Genomic DNA, 16,190 nt, shown 5'->3' on the forward strand with positions numbered 1-16,190 from the left:
CTGATTTACAGAAGACTACAGGACAGAATAAGGAGCTACAAGCTATTTTAGAAGTTGAATGTATAGCATGCCATCTGCAGAATATGCTTCACCTGGATGGACACACAGAAGGCAAATGGAATGAAAACAAAACTAGCAGTCCAAAATACTACTGCAAACTTTAGATACTCTAAAATAATGGACGGCATTATGTTGCCTAGAATAGTATCCAAGAGATTTATAGAAAAGGGAACTAGAAAACATAAGAGGGACAACAGTTGTCTGGATCATAGAACTGAAAGACAAGTGACTTTTTTTTCTGCTATTTGGTCTCCACCAAGACAAGAGTAATGCAGAAGGAAGTGGGGAGAATTTTTACTATCCTCTCTTAATATAGAGAGTGCAAAAAAACCCCAAAAGGCTCAAGTACAACAGAGCCTTCAGAGAGGAATAAATGAAAAATGACAGAGGATCACAATCAAATTCCAAAACCTGAGGATATTATCATTTGTTGACTACCTTAATTAATGGTTTCTCTTAGCCAATTGGTAACACAAAATAAAATATATTAATTTAAATCATCACAGGATGATTACTAAGTTATAGTAATTTCATTATATGTGACAACTGTCCTTAATCAAGCTACCTCCCTCAAATTCTGATTTCATACCTGCAATAGCTCCAGCACTCAAGTCACTTTGTTGTCCTTGCCTTCATTCCTATTACAGAATAAATCTTCTGGTACACAGAGCTAAACAGGCATTAAATTGCAATTCTGAATTCTAAAATCAATTTCTTCAAATTAAAACCATGTATTTTAAGTTTAAACCTTTTTAAAAATGAAAACATCTGAAAAATATAATTTGTAAAGGCAAAGAGACAAGACATTCGAACTCTAACACAACGGTAGGTATAAGAATAAAACCATGAGGTTTAAAACTGATGATTATAGCGTCCTATTCTCTTACCCCAGCTTGTGCACAAGTCGGACGTGTTACCACACCACCACTGAGTAAAGCATCAACAATATTTCAGAAGTAGGATTTGTTTGCCCAGTTTTACCAACAGTAAATTTTACCCTACCATCAAGGAGACAGTCAAAGTGAAGGCACTGTAGGTATTCTCTCTCTCTCATAAAGCCATTCAGGGGTGTTGCCCAACCTTCTGCTAGCACTTGCACCCACTGCATGTCCACCTTGTAAAGAAATGGAGAAATAGACTTAGAGAGATAAAAGTTCTTGCTTAATGGTTGATATCAGGTATTAATCATAATAGACCACGATCTACCCATAAAATGCAGGACAGAATAAATGGAAGATTTCTCAGTATTCAGTTTTTAATCACAAAGAATTCAGAGTTTCTAAGTAAGAAAAATGAACAACTTTTTCCTCATTGTTCATATTTTTGGCTATTTTCCAGTTCTTACACTAGATCAAGTTTCTGTGTGTTAAAAAACAGACTGTCCTGGTTTCAGCTGGGATAGTTAATTTTCTTCCTAGTAGCTGGTACAGTGCCGTGTTCTGGATTTAGTGTGAGAATAATGTTGCTAAAACACTGATGTTTCAGTAGTACTTTTCCTAAGTCAGGACCTTTTCAGTTTCCCATGCTCTGCCAGTGAGCAGGTGCACAAGAAGCTGGGAGGGAGCCTGGCCAGGACAGCTGACTCAAACTAGCCAAAGGGATATTCCATACCATAGAACGTCATGCTTCGTATATAAACTGGGGGGAGTTGGCTGGGGGGCAGATCACTGCTCAGGCATTGGTCAACAGGTGGTGAGCACTGTGCATCACTTGTCTTTTCTTGGGTTTTACTTCTCTCTAAGTTATATTCCTTTTCATTACTATTATTATTTTATATAATAATATATAATATTATATTGTTGTTGTTATATTTTAATTTAGTTATTAAACCATTCTTATCGCAGCCCATGAGTTTTACTTTTTTTTTTCCTCGCTACTGGGAGGCCGAAGGAGTGAGCAAGCAGCTGTGTGGTGCTTAGTTGCTGGCTGGGGTTAATTCATGACACCAACAAACAAACCCCACAACAACAAATTTTACTTGTAAATGTTTGATAAAGTTCAACTTAACAGAATTAGAGTCCCAACTGCATTTATTTTTTTAACAAAGAAAATAACCAAGAGGGTTAAAAAAAAAAAAAAGCACAACACATACATTTACCACAAAAATATTGGAATTATGGGGGTGACTAGTAAGAGGTCAAATCTTAAAACAGATTAGAAAGAAAGTTTTTGTTGTAGAAATTACTGAGACAACCCAGAAGTAAAATTCTCTCAGGACTAGTACTTATTTTAGTTTAAAAGGTTTCAGCTTACAGGGAATTTCCTTCCTTAGCACTTAAAACAGTTACACTATGACTTAGTGTGTGGCCTCTATTATTTCTGCATGTATATTACTAAGACTTGGTCAAGTCTTTGACAAGGACAGGCTTTGCTTGTGCAAGTCTCTTTTGCAAAGAGCACGGCTAATTTTATTACACTGCTTAATTTATGCTAAGGCAAGTAGAACACACATTTTCTTCTCGAGCTTACATTATATACTTGCTTGATATCTAACAAACCACTGGTTGGGGGTGGAGGGGAAAAGGATTTGTTTTTCTAGATAGGGAGCAACTTAGAACAGGACACTACAGAAATTTAATAATGGTGACCTTAAATACTTATTCTTCAAAGCAATAAATAGTTTTACAGACACATATGTGAAAGGAATCTAGTAAGATGCAGTGAAATGAAGTATTAAAATTTATTAGTAGTAGAAGTCTAGGCAGATTTTAAAACTATTTAGTTCGGCGCTTAGTATGTTGTCTCAATCCTCCGAGATCAAGTTACTGCTGATGCTCAGCTCTGAGCTTAGTCAGCTCCTACATCAAATGCTTACCTTTAAGTTCTAGTAATACTGTCAAAAAAGCCAGTGAAAAAAAGTCATTCATTGTATCTGTGTTTAGGCCTAGTTCTTGAAAAAAAGAAGATGAGGTAGAACAGAAACACAGCCAGAAGCAGCTTTGTCTAATTTATCTGAGTTGGAATATAACACATTTAACCAACATAAGAGCAGAGCTGATCAAGTTGATCCATGCTTTTCCACATTTTCTCTGCTGGAAGACAGAAAATTAGCATGGATATGCTCTAAGCAGGAAAAAAAAAAAAGTAGATCTGATTATCTCTCTGTGGACTTAAGTTTGCAACTGTTTGAGCCTGGTATATAAGGTTACTATCGTTCAACTCAAGGTTACCAACAAGGAGAATCAAGAAGCAGTAACTGATTTCCTTCATATTTCTAGGTCATTACAATTCAAAATAAAAGTTTGTGTAAGTAAACTAAAACCAAAGAAGTTAGTAATTCTTCTAGAAACAACTACTCATACAAATCATGCCAGGCATGGTTTATAGTCCATGGAACAGGACAGGGGAGGCATGGGAGGAAGTCACTGTAAATATCCAGGCTTGGTATAAACTAGGTAACACTATACCAGACATTGTTTAGGAAATTACGAAGATTCAATTGTTATCTCTAGTAAGTGAAAAGAAAACACAGATGCTGTGATTTCTCTCAAGAAGAGAGGGAAAAAGTATACTGGGATACATTCTGTAACCAGTAGAGGTATTTTGACTATATCTACTTCCGCTGAGCAACAGATAAGACTGTCTTTCACCTTCAGCAATGAGACAACTGAACACACAATACCTTATTGATTTCCAAGGTTAACAGAGACTCAGCATCAGTTTTGGCCAACTGCAGCTTGTTTTCTGGCACATAAAGCTCTTTCACCTCATAAGAGGCATCCACTGGTACAATGTCCTGCATAAAAGGAATAAACAGAACTTAATGTTTGCTCAGAATGTTTCTTGGACACTGAACACATGGTCACAAAGTAAAATTCTAATGTTACACTACTCTGTAGCAAAAGCTTATTCATTAAGCAATTTTCACTCATTTAAGAACCATCACAGTTCCAAGATTATAATATATATTGCTAGACAAGCTGCTGGCTTGAGTAACTGGAGGAAAACATTCTGACAAGAGATTTTTTCCTAAACCTTAAGTACTCCATACAACATTTACCTAGTAAATGTTTCACTAATGAATTAAGTGTAATTTTTGACTTTTTAATGCCTACATTATCTACAGTAGAAAGGAAGACTATGTTTTTATACTTGCTAAAGAAGCAGAAGTTTTAGAGAATGAGCATTTATAACTAAGTCATTCACTATACAACATGCATTAGAAGTGGTAACATGGAGGCAAAAAAACACACTCTCTCTCAACTGATAGAAGTACAAATTAAGTGTATTACCTACAGCTAATGATATAACACCAGTGTCCTAATCTATATAGTAACACTTAGAACATTTAAATGAGGCCATCTGTGCATATATATATGCAATGAACTGAAATTTAGTTTTACCAGAATACCACAGAATATCAATTTTTAATTTGAAAAAAATTCTTTTTCCTCCATGCTTTTTAAACAAGACATTCTCACTCCACAATGCTCAACACCTTAAACTTCTAATAATATGAACATAAGGATAAAAAGATAATTTAAAAAAAAAAAAAAGGGAGAGACCATCATGATAAAAGAGTCTCCTCTGACAAAGCATGGTGTAAAATGTCAAAACCCAGTCAAAGGTTCCAGTGATATTCAGTAACAAAAAAACACTGAAAAGCAGCTACAGTTCTTCTTAAAACACATTTTTCAGAGTTTTGGAAACTTTTGTAAAGTAATGCTTTACTTTTTGAGAAAGAAAAAGCTCACCCTTATAGCAAAGTATATACAGATCCATAACAAGAATAAAGACATTATCTTTATTTTTCCAGTATACACAACGCAGAGTAAACAGGTATGCCTGTAGGAAACACAAAGTTTGCCCAAGAATTGTAAAATGTTTATCTAAGCATTTATCAGATATTAGACACTACCTCCATGGAAAGTAAAACAAAGGGAGTGGGATGATGAAAGCAAGTGGGAGATAAAATGACTGCAGGAATGAGAAGACGTGGTGAGTCTCACTGGCTGTTACGTAATTCGTATCTCCAAGTACAAATAAAAGGAAAACAAATTAAACTAGCACTTAGAAATTGTGTTTTATAAGGAAAAGTTCAGTCCATTACATATCAGACATCATTTGGAAAGCTGATTTTATTAGACAGTAAGTTAGGCAAAACCTGCCTTCTATTTTCTCTGCCTGAGCAGCAGCATTACAGCCCAGGAGAGCTGCAGCAGACTCCTGCCACATCGATAAGCCCAGAATCAAACAAAGGTATTGTCTGCTGTAAAGAACAGCAAGCAAAGTGTAATGACTGAGTCCACATTATGTTGCTTCACAGAAAATTGCCCTCTGGACCCTAGTCCATGCTAGAACGTCATAATTTTACAAACTATCAAAAGCTTAAAATAAATGTGCCTATTAAAAAGGTCTCTTCGAATATTACCCTGGTTTTAGTGTCCCACTAATGGGCAAAACAATGAGGAAAACAAAGGTTTCACAATGCAGTTTCTGTCAACAACGTATCTCATTACAAGGATCAAAACAGCTTGAAGACAGTTCTAGCAACAGTCAGACATTTAGAAAATTTGTAGGATTAGTAAACCTAGACTCCCCTGCAGACATAACAATGGTATTTAAAATATCATCTTAGATTAAACAAAACAAAGAAACAAAAAAACACAGTAGCAAGAGGAATTGAATCTGTAGGTCTTTAAACTGTATGAATTTTAGGAAAATGCTAGGCTAGCAAGCCACCTAGTGACCACTTCTAAGGTAGTAACTTTGCTCAAAGGTTCATTCTACCAAAGGACAAGTTACACAATATTCCTCAACATTTATTATTTCTCAATGCATTCATATAAACAACTGCAAAAAAATTTAAAAAAATAAACTAGATACTTTATGGGAATGTGCCTCCTCAGACTGTGGTGGTAGGTTCTTTGCTGATGCTAACATCTTTAACAATCTGTAAAGAAAGGGCCTTCAGGCAAATTTCCAGAAGACGGGCATTCACAAGTGACATCCAATTTACAGTACTGAATGACTAGTCTTACAAGCTCATATTAATTGAGGTGTGAGGCCACTGAATTATTTATATATGGAAAAAACAAACAGAAGTACTTGCTTGACTATAATAATCACTGAAGTTTTGGTACCTACAGTCTGAAGGTAAGTTTGTCAGTACTTTAAGTATAGGGAAAACTGAAAAGTGCAATGACAGCCATGATCTTAACAGAGAGAGGTACGATTTTCTGGACTGAAGAACTCTTCTCTGCCTATCAGTTGTGTTCTATCATGTTTTAAATTCGTTTGGGCTATAGAAACACTTCTCCTCTTGTGCCAACAAGAGAAGTTTCTGACCCCAGCCATTCACTATTTCTCCTAAATGTGTAAAGAAACCTTTTACACATTTGTTTTTGTCAAAACATGTCATGCTTAGTTTACATACTACACCTATATCAACCTAAATAATTTTGACCATAAACATCCAGAAAACACTCATAACAAACCTATCAGTCAGCAGATCTATCTGGATGAAGGGATGATATGAAGGGATGAATGAGCCAGTGAGACTCACGTCTTTTTATTCCTGCAGTCAGTTTATCTCCCTTGAGGGAACTGGGGTTGTTTAATCTGGAGAAGAGGAGGCTGAGGGGAGACCTCATCGCCCTCTACAACTACCTGAAAGGAGGTTGCAGAGAGCTGGGGATGAGTCTCTTGAACCAAGTAATACGCGATAGGACAAGAGGGAATGGCCTCAAGTTGTGCCAGGGAAGGTTTAGGCTGGATATTAGGAAGTATTTCTTTACAGAACGGGTTGTTAGGTGTTGGAATGGGCTGCCCAGGGAGGTGGTGGAGTCCCCATCCCTGGAGGTGTTTAAGAGTCGGGTCGACTTAGCGCTGAGGGATATGGTGTAGTTGGGATCTGTTAATGTTGGGTTGATGGTTGGACTGGATGATCTTCAAGGTCTTTTCCAACCTAGACGATTCTGTGATTCTGTGGATTATTGTTGCCTAACCTGAGTCTCAGCAAGTAACACAGAATGGCTCTGAACCAAAACACTGTCTGTGCCTTTTCCCAGAATACAGAAGTTAGAAACAATAGAAGAAAGCAGAAGAAATAAGTAACAAAAATGACACTATCACAGTATTTAATGATTACACAATTCAACATAACAAGCACATTCTTTAATAATAACTCTAAATTTATACATGCTTTTTTACCTACTTGAGCTACTGAAATCTATGTCTATAACATTCAGTAGTATATTTTCAGAACAACCACAACCAAAGCACACATACCTCAACAAGAGGAAATCCACAACTTAAAATACGAGAAGTTCTGCTTACTTTCTTAAGCATGAGAAGAAATCAATGTTTTATTGATGTGGGAATTACAGAAGTTGAATACTAAGGTGTATTTTTTAAGTTATACTTAAAAGCTTATACTGGTTTCTGCTCACTGTCTTACATCTTTACTACTGTGCTTAAATCTTCACTATAACAGTATAAAACTAATAGTATAACCCTGCATATCCTTTACACAGAATGTGGGTTTTTTCCCCAGCTTCTCACAAAATAACTATTAGCCTCATCACAGAAGCACGGAGGGGTCTCTAGAGGTCACCTAGTGCAGCCTTCTGCTCAGCTTCCTACTCCTGGTCCCAGTACAGCAAGCTGCTCAGCAACTTGGCCAATCAAGTTTTTAATATCTCCAAGGATGCAGCATCCACAAACTCTCAGGGCAACTTGTTCTAATATTTGATCATCCTTATAATGAAAGGGGTTTTTTTACCCTATGTCTAGTTTGAATTTCCCATGTTTCACCTCATGTTTGTTTCCCCTCATCCTATCCATGTGCACCTCTAAGAAAACTCTTCAGTCTTCTTCATATCCTCCCACTGGGGTGCTAGAAACAGGAACAAGACCTCCTTTAGCCTTCTCTTCTCTAGGATGAACAAGTTCAGTTTCCATCAGCCTCTCCTTGTATGATGACGTGTTCCAGCCCCCAACCATCTTGGTGGCCTTCTGCTCAACTCACTCTAGTACATCAATGTCTGTCTTCTACTGGCTGAGGGAGAAGGGCACAAACCTGGACATGGTATCCAGATATGGTCTCAAGTGCCACATAAACCAGCAGAATTTCTTCTTTTGACCTGCTATTACAGTACATTGTGCAGTTGGCCTTCTTTGCTGCATGGGAACATGTTTTCATATATTGACAAATGTTTTTATAATGCTGAACAATTTATTTCAATTCTTTTGTATCCTTCATATGTCTTTGGAAGAGAGATACTTTATCATCAAAAAGGTGAGTTATTCTACATATTCAGCATATATCAAAGTTAAAAGGTAGGTATGCTGCAAGTTAATGTCATTGTACTGTATTTCATACAAATGCTTACTTCCAGCGTTATAAACCAGTTATAAAATCTCCATGGTCTGCACTTTGTCTTATGAATACCAGTTAGTCCCACCCAATCACCTTTTGCTGTAGGTGTTTGGTTTGAACACTGTGTCCAAACAAATAGCAATTGTATTCGTACAAATTTTCTGCTAAAATTATTTTGAAAGCAGAAGATCAGAAACAAAGCAGCTAGATATCATCAATTGTGTCAAATATACTCTACTGAGTGTCTAATTTACAGTCAAATAATGAAAAAGTGGGCTGAAGACCTGTAATGCCTGCTCTAAATGAATATTACGGATAATAAAAATTCTAAGCTCCCATGTTGGCAAGTTACTCAATACAAAGATGTTTTGGAGCCTGCTGTAATTCATGTTGATGACCAAGGTGATCACACACAGTATTCTTTATTATCAAATTTCTGATAAGTGAATGAGGAACTAGACAAGATTGAGAACTTTGCTCCAGAGAGAATCATTGTGTTGTTACAGTGATAGCTACAGTATAATTTGAGGTTAACAAACAAAAAAAAGCCAAACAAAAAAACCCCCAACTACAACAGGTGTACAGAACAGCAGAATCCATTTCTATATATTTTCCAGAAACCACCAGCCTCAGGCTTCACATCTTAAAAAGTGACTGACCTTATAAACCACAACAACAAAGAACATCCCCTAACTTCTACTTTGCTCCAAATTCTCACCACTCCAAAATAAAGAATTTGAATACGATTGCAGAGAATTGTGTGAATATAGCTAGGAAATCAGTACTATGAGATACCATAAGGACCACCTTCCCAAATACAAGTATAATGCTAAGCTTAGATAAGAACTTGGCTGTAACTGTTGGGGGATAGGTGGGAGATGGAAGAAGGGACAGAAAGTTCATACACTCACTGTGGACTGATCTAGAGAGTAGCAGAAGTGCATAATCAGACTGCTGTTTGGGGAGTGGTATTTGCAGACCCGGTGTAAGTTGATGTCCTTAAGAACGGGACTTTTACACAAAGGTAGTTAAAAGTTTAAAGTTACTTGCTGGAAAAGCAACTCTTTCCTTGTACACTTTTGCGCTTCCTTAACAATAAAGGTGGCATTCCTGAGCTATGACTTCTTCAGAAAATATTTTCCGAGCTAAATATTAAACTTATTCCATAGTAAGAAAATACAAACTTTGTGCAAGGGGCTAGATCAGCTATATTTGTTGACAGGAAAAACAAGAAAGAAAACAATGAAATTTTTACAGCCAAACACCTGTACCGGGCTTGTCTGACTCCACTGGAAAATACCAGCAGATTGAAAGCCAAGTTTATCAAACTCAAAAGCCATGGAAGCCTTTCTGCCTGGAAAAAAAAAAAAAAAAAAAAAAAGTGTACAAGAACTGATTTGTATAGTACTGAAAGCAACTGGGAAAAAAAAGGAATTTTTCACATGACTCAGACTCAGTAGCTTTAGGAGATACCTGTCAGTACCTTGCATTCTAAGTCCCTAAAAGGAATTTTGAAGTATCAGTTGTATTTACATGCAAAAAAACCAAACCACGTGACCCTCAAAATGAAGTTATACCACACAAGACCTTCCTAAATTCAACAGCTGCTTATTACTCCTATTTCTGTGTGGTCACCTCCCTTTTTTGTTCCACAAAGGATCAAACATATTTTTGGAAAAGACCTGATAAATTTGTTTCAGAGTTCTTTTCAAATACTATGAAAAATTTTAAGAACTAAATAATTGCACTTACCTATAAAAGAGCAATGTTTCAAATTCTTGGTTAATACATACACGTGTGTATATCTGTCTCAACACACATTTATACAGTTCCAGCTGTCTTCTATTTACTGCCATTTTTGTCTGAACTAGTATAAAAACAGTCCTCAAAATTCAAGGATTACCAATACTTTGAGTGGACTTCTTCCCAAAGTTTTTCATAGCTATTGAAACAAAACAAACATTCCAAATTATTTTTAACGCTGCTGATCTATGGTCTTTTTCTTCACTAATCACAACGGATTATTAAAGAACACCACAGACACAGCTTTTTCCAGCTAAAGGAAACCTACAGAAATCATATTCTCAAGATATCGCTGCATTAATATGGCCTGAGAAAAGACATGCCTGTTGAACCATGCCTTGGTTTCATTGTCTCTCATTAATGCAAGCAACCACTGAGATATCCTGGCATTCATGATACTGTTGTCTACAAAAAAAGGAAAAAATGCTAAATGTGTCTTAAGCAAAGGACAGAGCAAAGCTGACTGGGTCAGGAGCCCGCATTCAACACTGTGTACCAAGTGTACTAATGCAAGACTTTGGGGATCACTATTTTGGCACACATGACATTGACTTCCATAATTATGAAATGTACTGAATTGTTCTGAGAAGGATGCTCAGGGCCTCCTACAGTCAGGAACTGCCACCTCCCATAGGTAGGACTGCTATCAAGTGCTCTCCTTTTTTCTTCCAAAAAATATTCAGGTGAGCATTAGCATAAAAATCTAGAATTCTGCTGTGGTTTTCTGCCCAGTCTTACTTCCTGAGCAACCTTGAGCAAGCCAGTGATCTATTATTTAAATTTTCAAGAAAACTCTGTTACATGAGCTCTACTGGCACAGAGGGTTAAAATTAATTCCATGCGTAATGAGGTCTTTTCCTTGTACCAACTTCACCACTTGGTGAAACTTTACTTAAGCTATTGCTTACACCCTAAATTTCCAGAACATCCACCTCATATAAAAACATGAATAATTGTCTAGTAAAGTATCTGAATTAAAATAATTGTCTGAAACGTCATCCCACTACCCACTGACTATAGATAAGAATGTAAGGAGACATTTCTTCAACATGAAGATTAGCAAATTCTGGGGGTATGATTTCAAGACGATAAACACATCTCATGGTTGCCTTCACTTTTAGTGAGTTTTGTGCTTGGGGTTTTTTGTCTGTTTGTTTTGTTTTCTGTGGGTGGTTTACTGGGGTTTTTGTTTCTTTGTGGGTTTTTTTTGTTTGGTTGGGGGTTTTTTTAGGTTCGGTAATGAGCTGAATCCATTTATCAGACAACAGAAGGAGGTCCAGAGGCTTGAAAAGGGGTGGCGTAGATTGCAGGCATGAATGAGAAAAGAGACCTACCTTTCCAGAAGCTATGAACCATTAACTCAACCCACATGTCAAGAAGATCAGCTTCCTGAACTGGTCATTACACAGTTGCAGGACCACTTTTACTAGTGCAAGAAAAACAGTGGAAACAAGGGAAACCAAACACAACCACAGCAGCCCCTATTTAAGACAGCTCAGATCACTTGTTTAAGTGCAACCCTGTCACTTCACATCTGCAGTTTATGTTAACTTGTACACTATGGAGACAAAGTAAAAAATTTCAGACTCTTAAAAATGCTAGCATTCATCATTGGCTCTGTAACAACTGACACAGCCTTCGCTCCCTTCCAGTTATCAGTTATGATAATATAAGTTAATTTCCCACTTGTCCAAATCTTATTTCACTTAGAGATCAATCTTGTTGCAATGTTTAGGCTTAAAAAGGAAACCCACAACAGGACAAGTTTAAAAGCCAGAATTTAAAGATGTATAAGCCTTTAACTCTTAAAAACTTTCTTCACTTTTCCCAGCACATACATTAAGATTCCAGGCACAAATGCTTTGAAAAAAGTTACTAAGATATATCCGCATTTCTGCTCACCCTCTCTTGAAGAAGTTCCACAACTTGTTGTATACAATCATTCACATCACAGGAATCAGTTTTCAGCACAAGCTCTGGGGCTTCCGGTTTTTCATACTCAGAGTCAATCCCAGTAAATCCTACAGAACACAAGACAAAAATCTTAAGTGACTTTTTCCAAAAGATGACTCATTTTTAACACCATTCATAGTTTTCTAGATATAAACCAACAAAACAGGCAAGAGCACAGAGTTTTAGCTTCCTTAAGACAGGATTTTCTAGGGAAATCAACACGTTTTTTTCTTTATTATACCACCTGCTAATCCTACTACATGACTGCAAACCTCAGCATTCTGCATCACATACATATCACATCTTTGTTGGTGAAGTTATTTGATTTATACTGTGAATGAAGAAAGGAGCACTGGCAGAAGAACTGTGCACATGAACCCAGAGTTAGTCATCCATCACCTGTCCTTCATTATTAGCTGTGATTGATGGGGTTTTTTTGAACTCAAAGCCTGATGTTGAACAACCAATATATATGTAAATTTACACTCATACCACCAAGCAGTACTCTGAAGAGTAAGGAATTCCAACACCTATTACCTTAGTTTAGCTAATATACCCATCTTAAGATAGCTGTTAATGTAAGGTAGATGTGTGTGTTTATTATAGTTATAGTAACTATCATCACAGACTGTACAAGCTACCAGTGAAACTCGTTCTGGCCTACTTTGCTAGCAATCTACTTTGAAACAGAGAAGATTCTGACTGACCATGCATAAACAGGAAGGAAAAAATCAAGCCCGAAGGCAAAACATGTAAGCACAAGTCAGATCTGCAGCAGAAATATCAGCTGGGCTACAGCAACTGAACAACTGCATCTGCAAACGTTAAAACTCAAGTTTTTCACTTCAGACTTAAATACCCAAAATTAGTAGCTTCATTCCCCATCTAAGAAAAAGGTCAATTGCTGCAGTACCCCATGTAAGAAAGGCTGGTATGTGTTCCAAAAACTGTATACTTGTATCTGACTACCGGAATAGGAATAGGCGGCAAAGAAAGTGTCCCATTACCATTGCCAGAGAAAAAGATAACAGTTGCTGACATTCCTTGTGAACAAGCAAGTTCATTTCATTTTCATGCTTTATATCTCAGATAGGTCATAAGATACAGCCACTGCTAGACCTCCTTGTAGCTTACTCAGGAACCGTATACCTCACTACTGCTTCTAAAGTAACACGATTTCATTATGGGGCTTGTAAAAATAACAACATATTAAGGAAGTGCTACAGCACAAATAAGGATTCCGTACAGAACTATATCTTTGTATCACGCCATCTCAAGCCATCTTGCTTTGATTCTGAACAAACCTTAGTTCAGCCTTATTTATTCCTGATCTTCACATGATATATTTAGTAGTACTAGAAGTATCAAACCACCAGTAACATGGAATGTTTTAGATTTCTTGACTTTTATATCACTTTTGATTAATGGTGAGTTCATCATTACAGCATCTGCAAACTCAGCCCCTGAAAGTAATTACTTTAAAAACTGCTTTGTTTCTTAATGCAGATAAAAAAGCACTATCATCAACCTCTGCAAAATATAACACAGAGCAAAGAAGCACTTGAAACAATACTTGCAATGAGTGATCAGATATTTAAGCTTTTTTTATTGCAGCCTCTACTTAAGTCTTGATCTGAGGCTGGGGACAGGAAATAATTTTCACGGGCACCAGCACAGAACCCTAATTTCAAAATAAAAGTTAGTCTCTTCAGAAGTGTTCTTAATGGTCTTCCCAGAAAGACAGTGATCATGCTTTTAGGAAGAAGTTAGTAACCCTTATTAATGCAATTCTTCAGACTTTACACAGAATCAGGCTCTTTAACTACTCAATGTACACACAAAGGAGATACAGACTAATCCTCAATCATAAGAGCTTGCAATAGAAACCATGTACTCTGCTCAAGGTTTCTCTATGTAAGGATAGTTGCTATTGCCCTTTTACTGTCCTATGCATTTAACTAGCCGTTGCACAAGCTAGAAGCTGATCCCAATTTTCTGCTTGGTCCTGTCTCCAGACCATGCTGCTTTTAAGGCTGGTAGACTCACAGACTTGAGCACATCCACTTATGTAGAGTCAAATTACACCAGTGTTTCCTTTAGATAGAAAGGATGTGACCACATCTAGGTTCACCTTTAATTTCTCCAGCCCTGGCTTTCTTATAAAGTCCTTTAACATCTCTCTGCTCACAGACATGTAATGGAGCATCCACAAATACTTCAAAAAAAGGCAAACTTGCCCCTTCATGAATTCGTCTGGCATTATTACGATCCTGAAAGAAAACAGAAAAAAACCTAAAAGATTGATTGCACCCACATATTGTTATTGTCTTTCTGCTTTCAAAGTTTACTTTGAAGAAGCTGATAGCAAAATGCAAACAACTTTTCAAAGTTTGAAAAAAGAACAATGATTTGATCAACTGATGCCCTGCAAGCTACATCAGTTTGGCTACAGTTCATCACATGGTAAAAGCTGACATGAAAATCTGAGATATTTTGCAATTAACCTGATCTATTAAAAATAAATCAAAACTAAACAAACCCAGACATAGAGTGCAGAATTTTCTATACCTGCCCGTATCTTCAGATTTATATCCCCAACAGTTACATCTGCCTAGTGCACTAAAGTCAGAGGAGGTATTACCTGCCGCTCCTGATATGACCACCCTTCTCTCCAGAGCACCAGATTTCTCTACATTCTTTAATCTGACAAGACTTGCATACTCCAAATATTATTTTACTTGTGTGGCTTGCCAAGCATTGAAATGATTGGTGAATTTCATTGAGAGAACAAAAAACTTTCAAAAAATCCACTAAACCCATCTCTCACTATGGTTATTTTTCCTCATATCTAAAGGCTTCTGTTTTACTGCAGGATCTTGAGTTCCCCAAAACTTTATCAGAAGAACTGTTTGTACCACTCTAACCAAAGAAATAACATCTTCTCATTCTGTGAAATGTCCGAGCTATGGCCCCTCTGTCATTCTTCAAGATACTTGGTGTTCACACACCCTTTTTGTCTCTCCCATCCGTGTTCTCATACACAGATGAAAAAAGTCTTCACAAAACAATGTGAACATGGATTTAGGTTAATTTTCAATATTATCTAATGTCATGTTGCATACACAGCATGAAATAAAGTGAAAAGAACTATGGGCAATTAAAACACTTTTCCCTTAAGCCACTTGGTAAAATACAGCTCATGTCATTCATTCACTGAAGGTAAAGTTGCTTTTAAAAACAATTTAACTATGTCTTCAGGTTAAGTGTATACCTAGTCTTCATATTTATAACATACTGGAAGCTACATGGATCAAATAAGTTATCGTAATTTTAAGACTTTCTTGGAGTATCATTTGGGTTTGGTTCCTAATATTAGATTAATAATTCTGCCTAACAGACTGAAGGACAGTTCCAGTTATAGGACTAATGTAAGCTTTTTTTATATTTAATATTAATGTTTCTGAAATTTGAGTAATTGTCTCTAGAAAGCACAAATGTCATAAAAAACCAGGCAAGCATTTGACTCTGGCTAAGTTCAGTGAGGGATTCCTATAACTAAAGTTCTGAGTGACGTTTGGCATTTCATATTTTCCCTTTACTTTATCTAGACGGTTTTGACATTTACCTGAGTATAAGGAGAGATGAAACTAGTAATGCACACCAAACCAGCGTCTGCAAACAGTTTAGCAACCTCGGCAATACGACGGACATTTTCTTCTCTATCTTCTGGTGTGAAACCCAGATTCTTATTAAGGCCTTGGCGAATATTGTCACCATCCAATGTGTAGCATGGAATGCCATGGCATACTAAGTACTCCTCCAGTGCCATGCTTACTGTAGTCTTCCCAGCACCAGACAGACCTAGAATATCCAATAATAATGTAAGTATATAAGCATAGAAACAAGTTAGGGCAAACTGTAGTACATGTACCACTGCTAGTATAAAAAACCCAAAGTGACAGGCATCAGCAGCAATGGCTTTAAGAGATGCTTACCTGCAATATAAGCCAAGTGCCTTTTACAGAGACAATACGTACAGGGAGAGTAAGGCACA

The 16,190-nt window shown here is 36.8% G+C and overlaps 1 protein-coding gene across 2 annotated transcripts in view; it reads right to left on the reverse strand.

The window, feature by feature from the left end:
* The window catches only part of PAPSS1 (3'-phosphoadenosine 5'-phosphosulfate synthase 1), a 50,355-nt gene that overhangs the window by 22,565 nt on the left and 11,600 nt on the right, over positions 1-16,190 (reverse strand). For both annotated transcript variants that reach the window (XM_074866890.1, XM_074866891.1), the window contains exons 3-7: positions 15,762-15,997; positions 14,268-14,406; positions 12,086-12,204; positions 3,683-3,796; positions 1,063-1,174 (exon numbers count right to left, since the gene is read on the reverse strand). In XM_074866890.1, the coding sequence (XP_074722991.1) occupies positions 1,063-1,174; positions 3,683-3,796; positions 12,086-12,204; positions 14,268-14,406; positions 15,762-15,997 (720 nt within the window). The remainder of the gene's footprint in view (positions 1-1,062; positions 1,175-3,682; positions 3,797-12,085; positions 12,205-14,267; positions 14,407-15,761; positions 15,998-16,190) is intronic.

The sequence above is a fragment of the Strix uralensis genome, chromosome 4 (assembly GCF_047716275.1).
Source record: "Strix uralensis isolate ZFMK-TIS-50842 chromosome 4, bStrUra1, whole genome shotgun sequence".
Classification (NCBI taxonomy): domain Eukaryota; kingdom Metazoa; phylum Chordata; class Aves; order Strigiformes; family Strigidae; genus Strix; species Strix uralensis.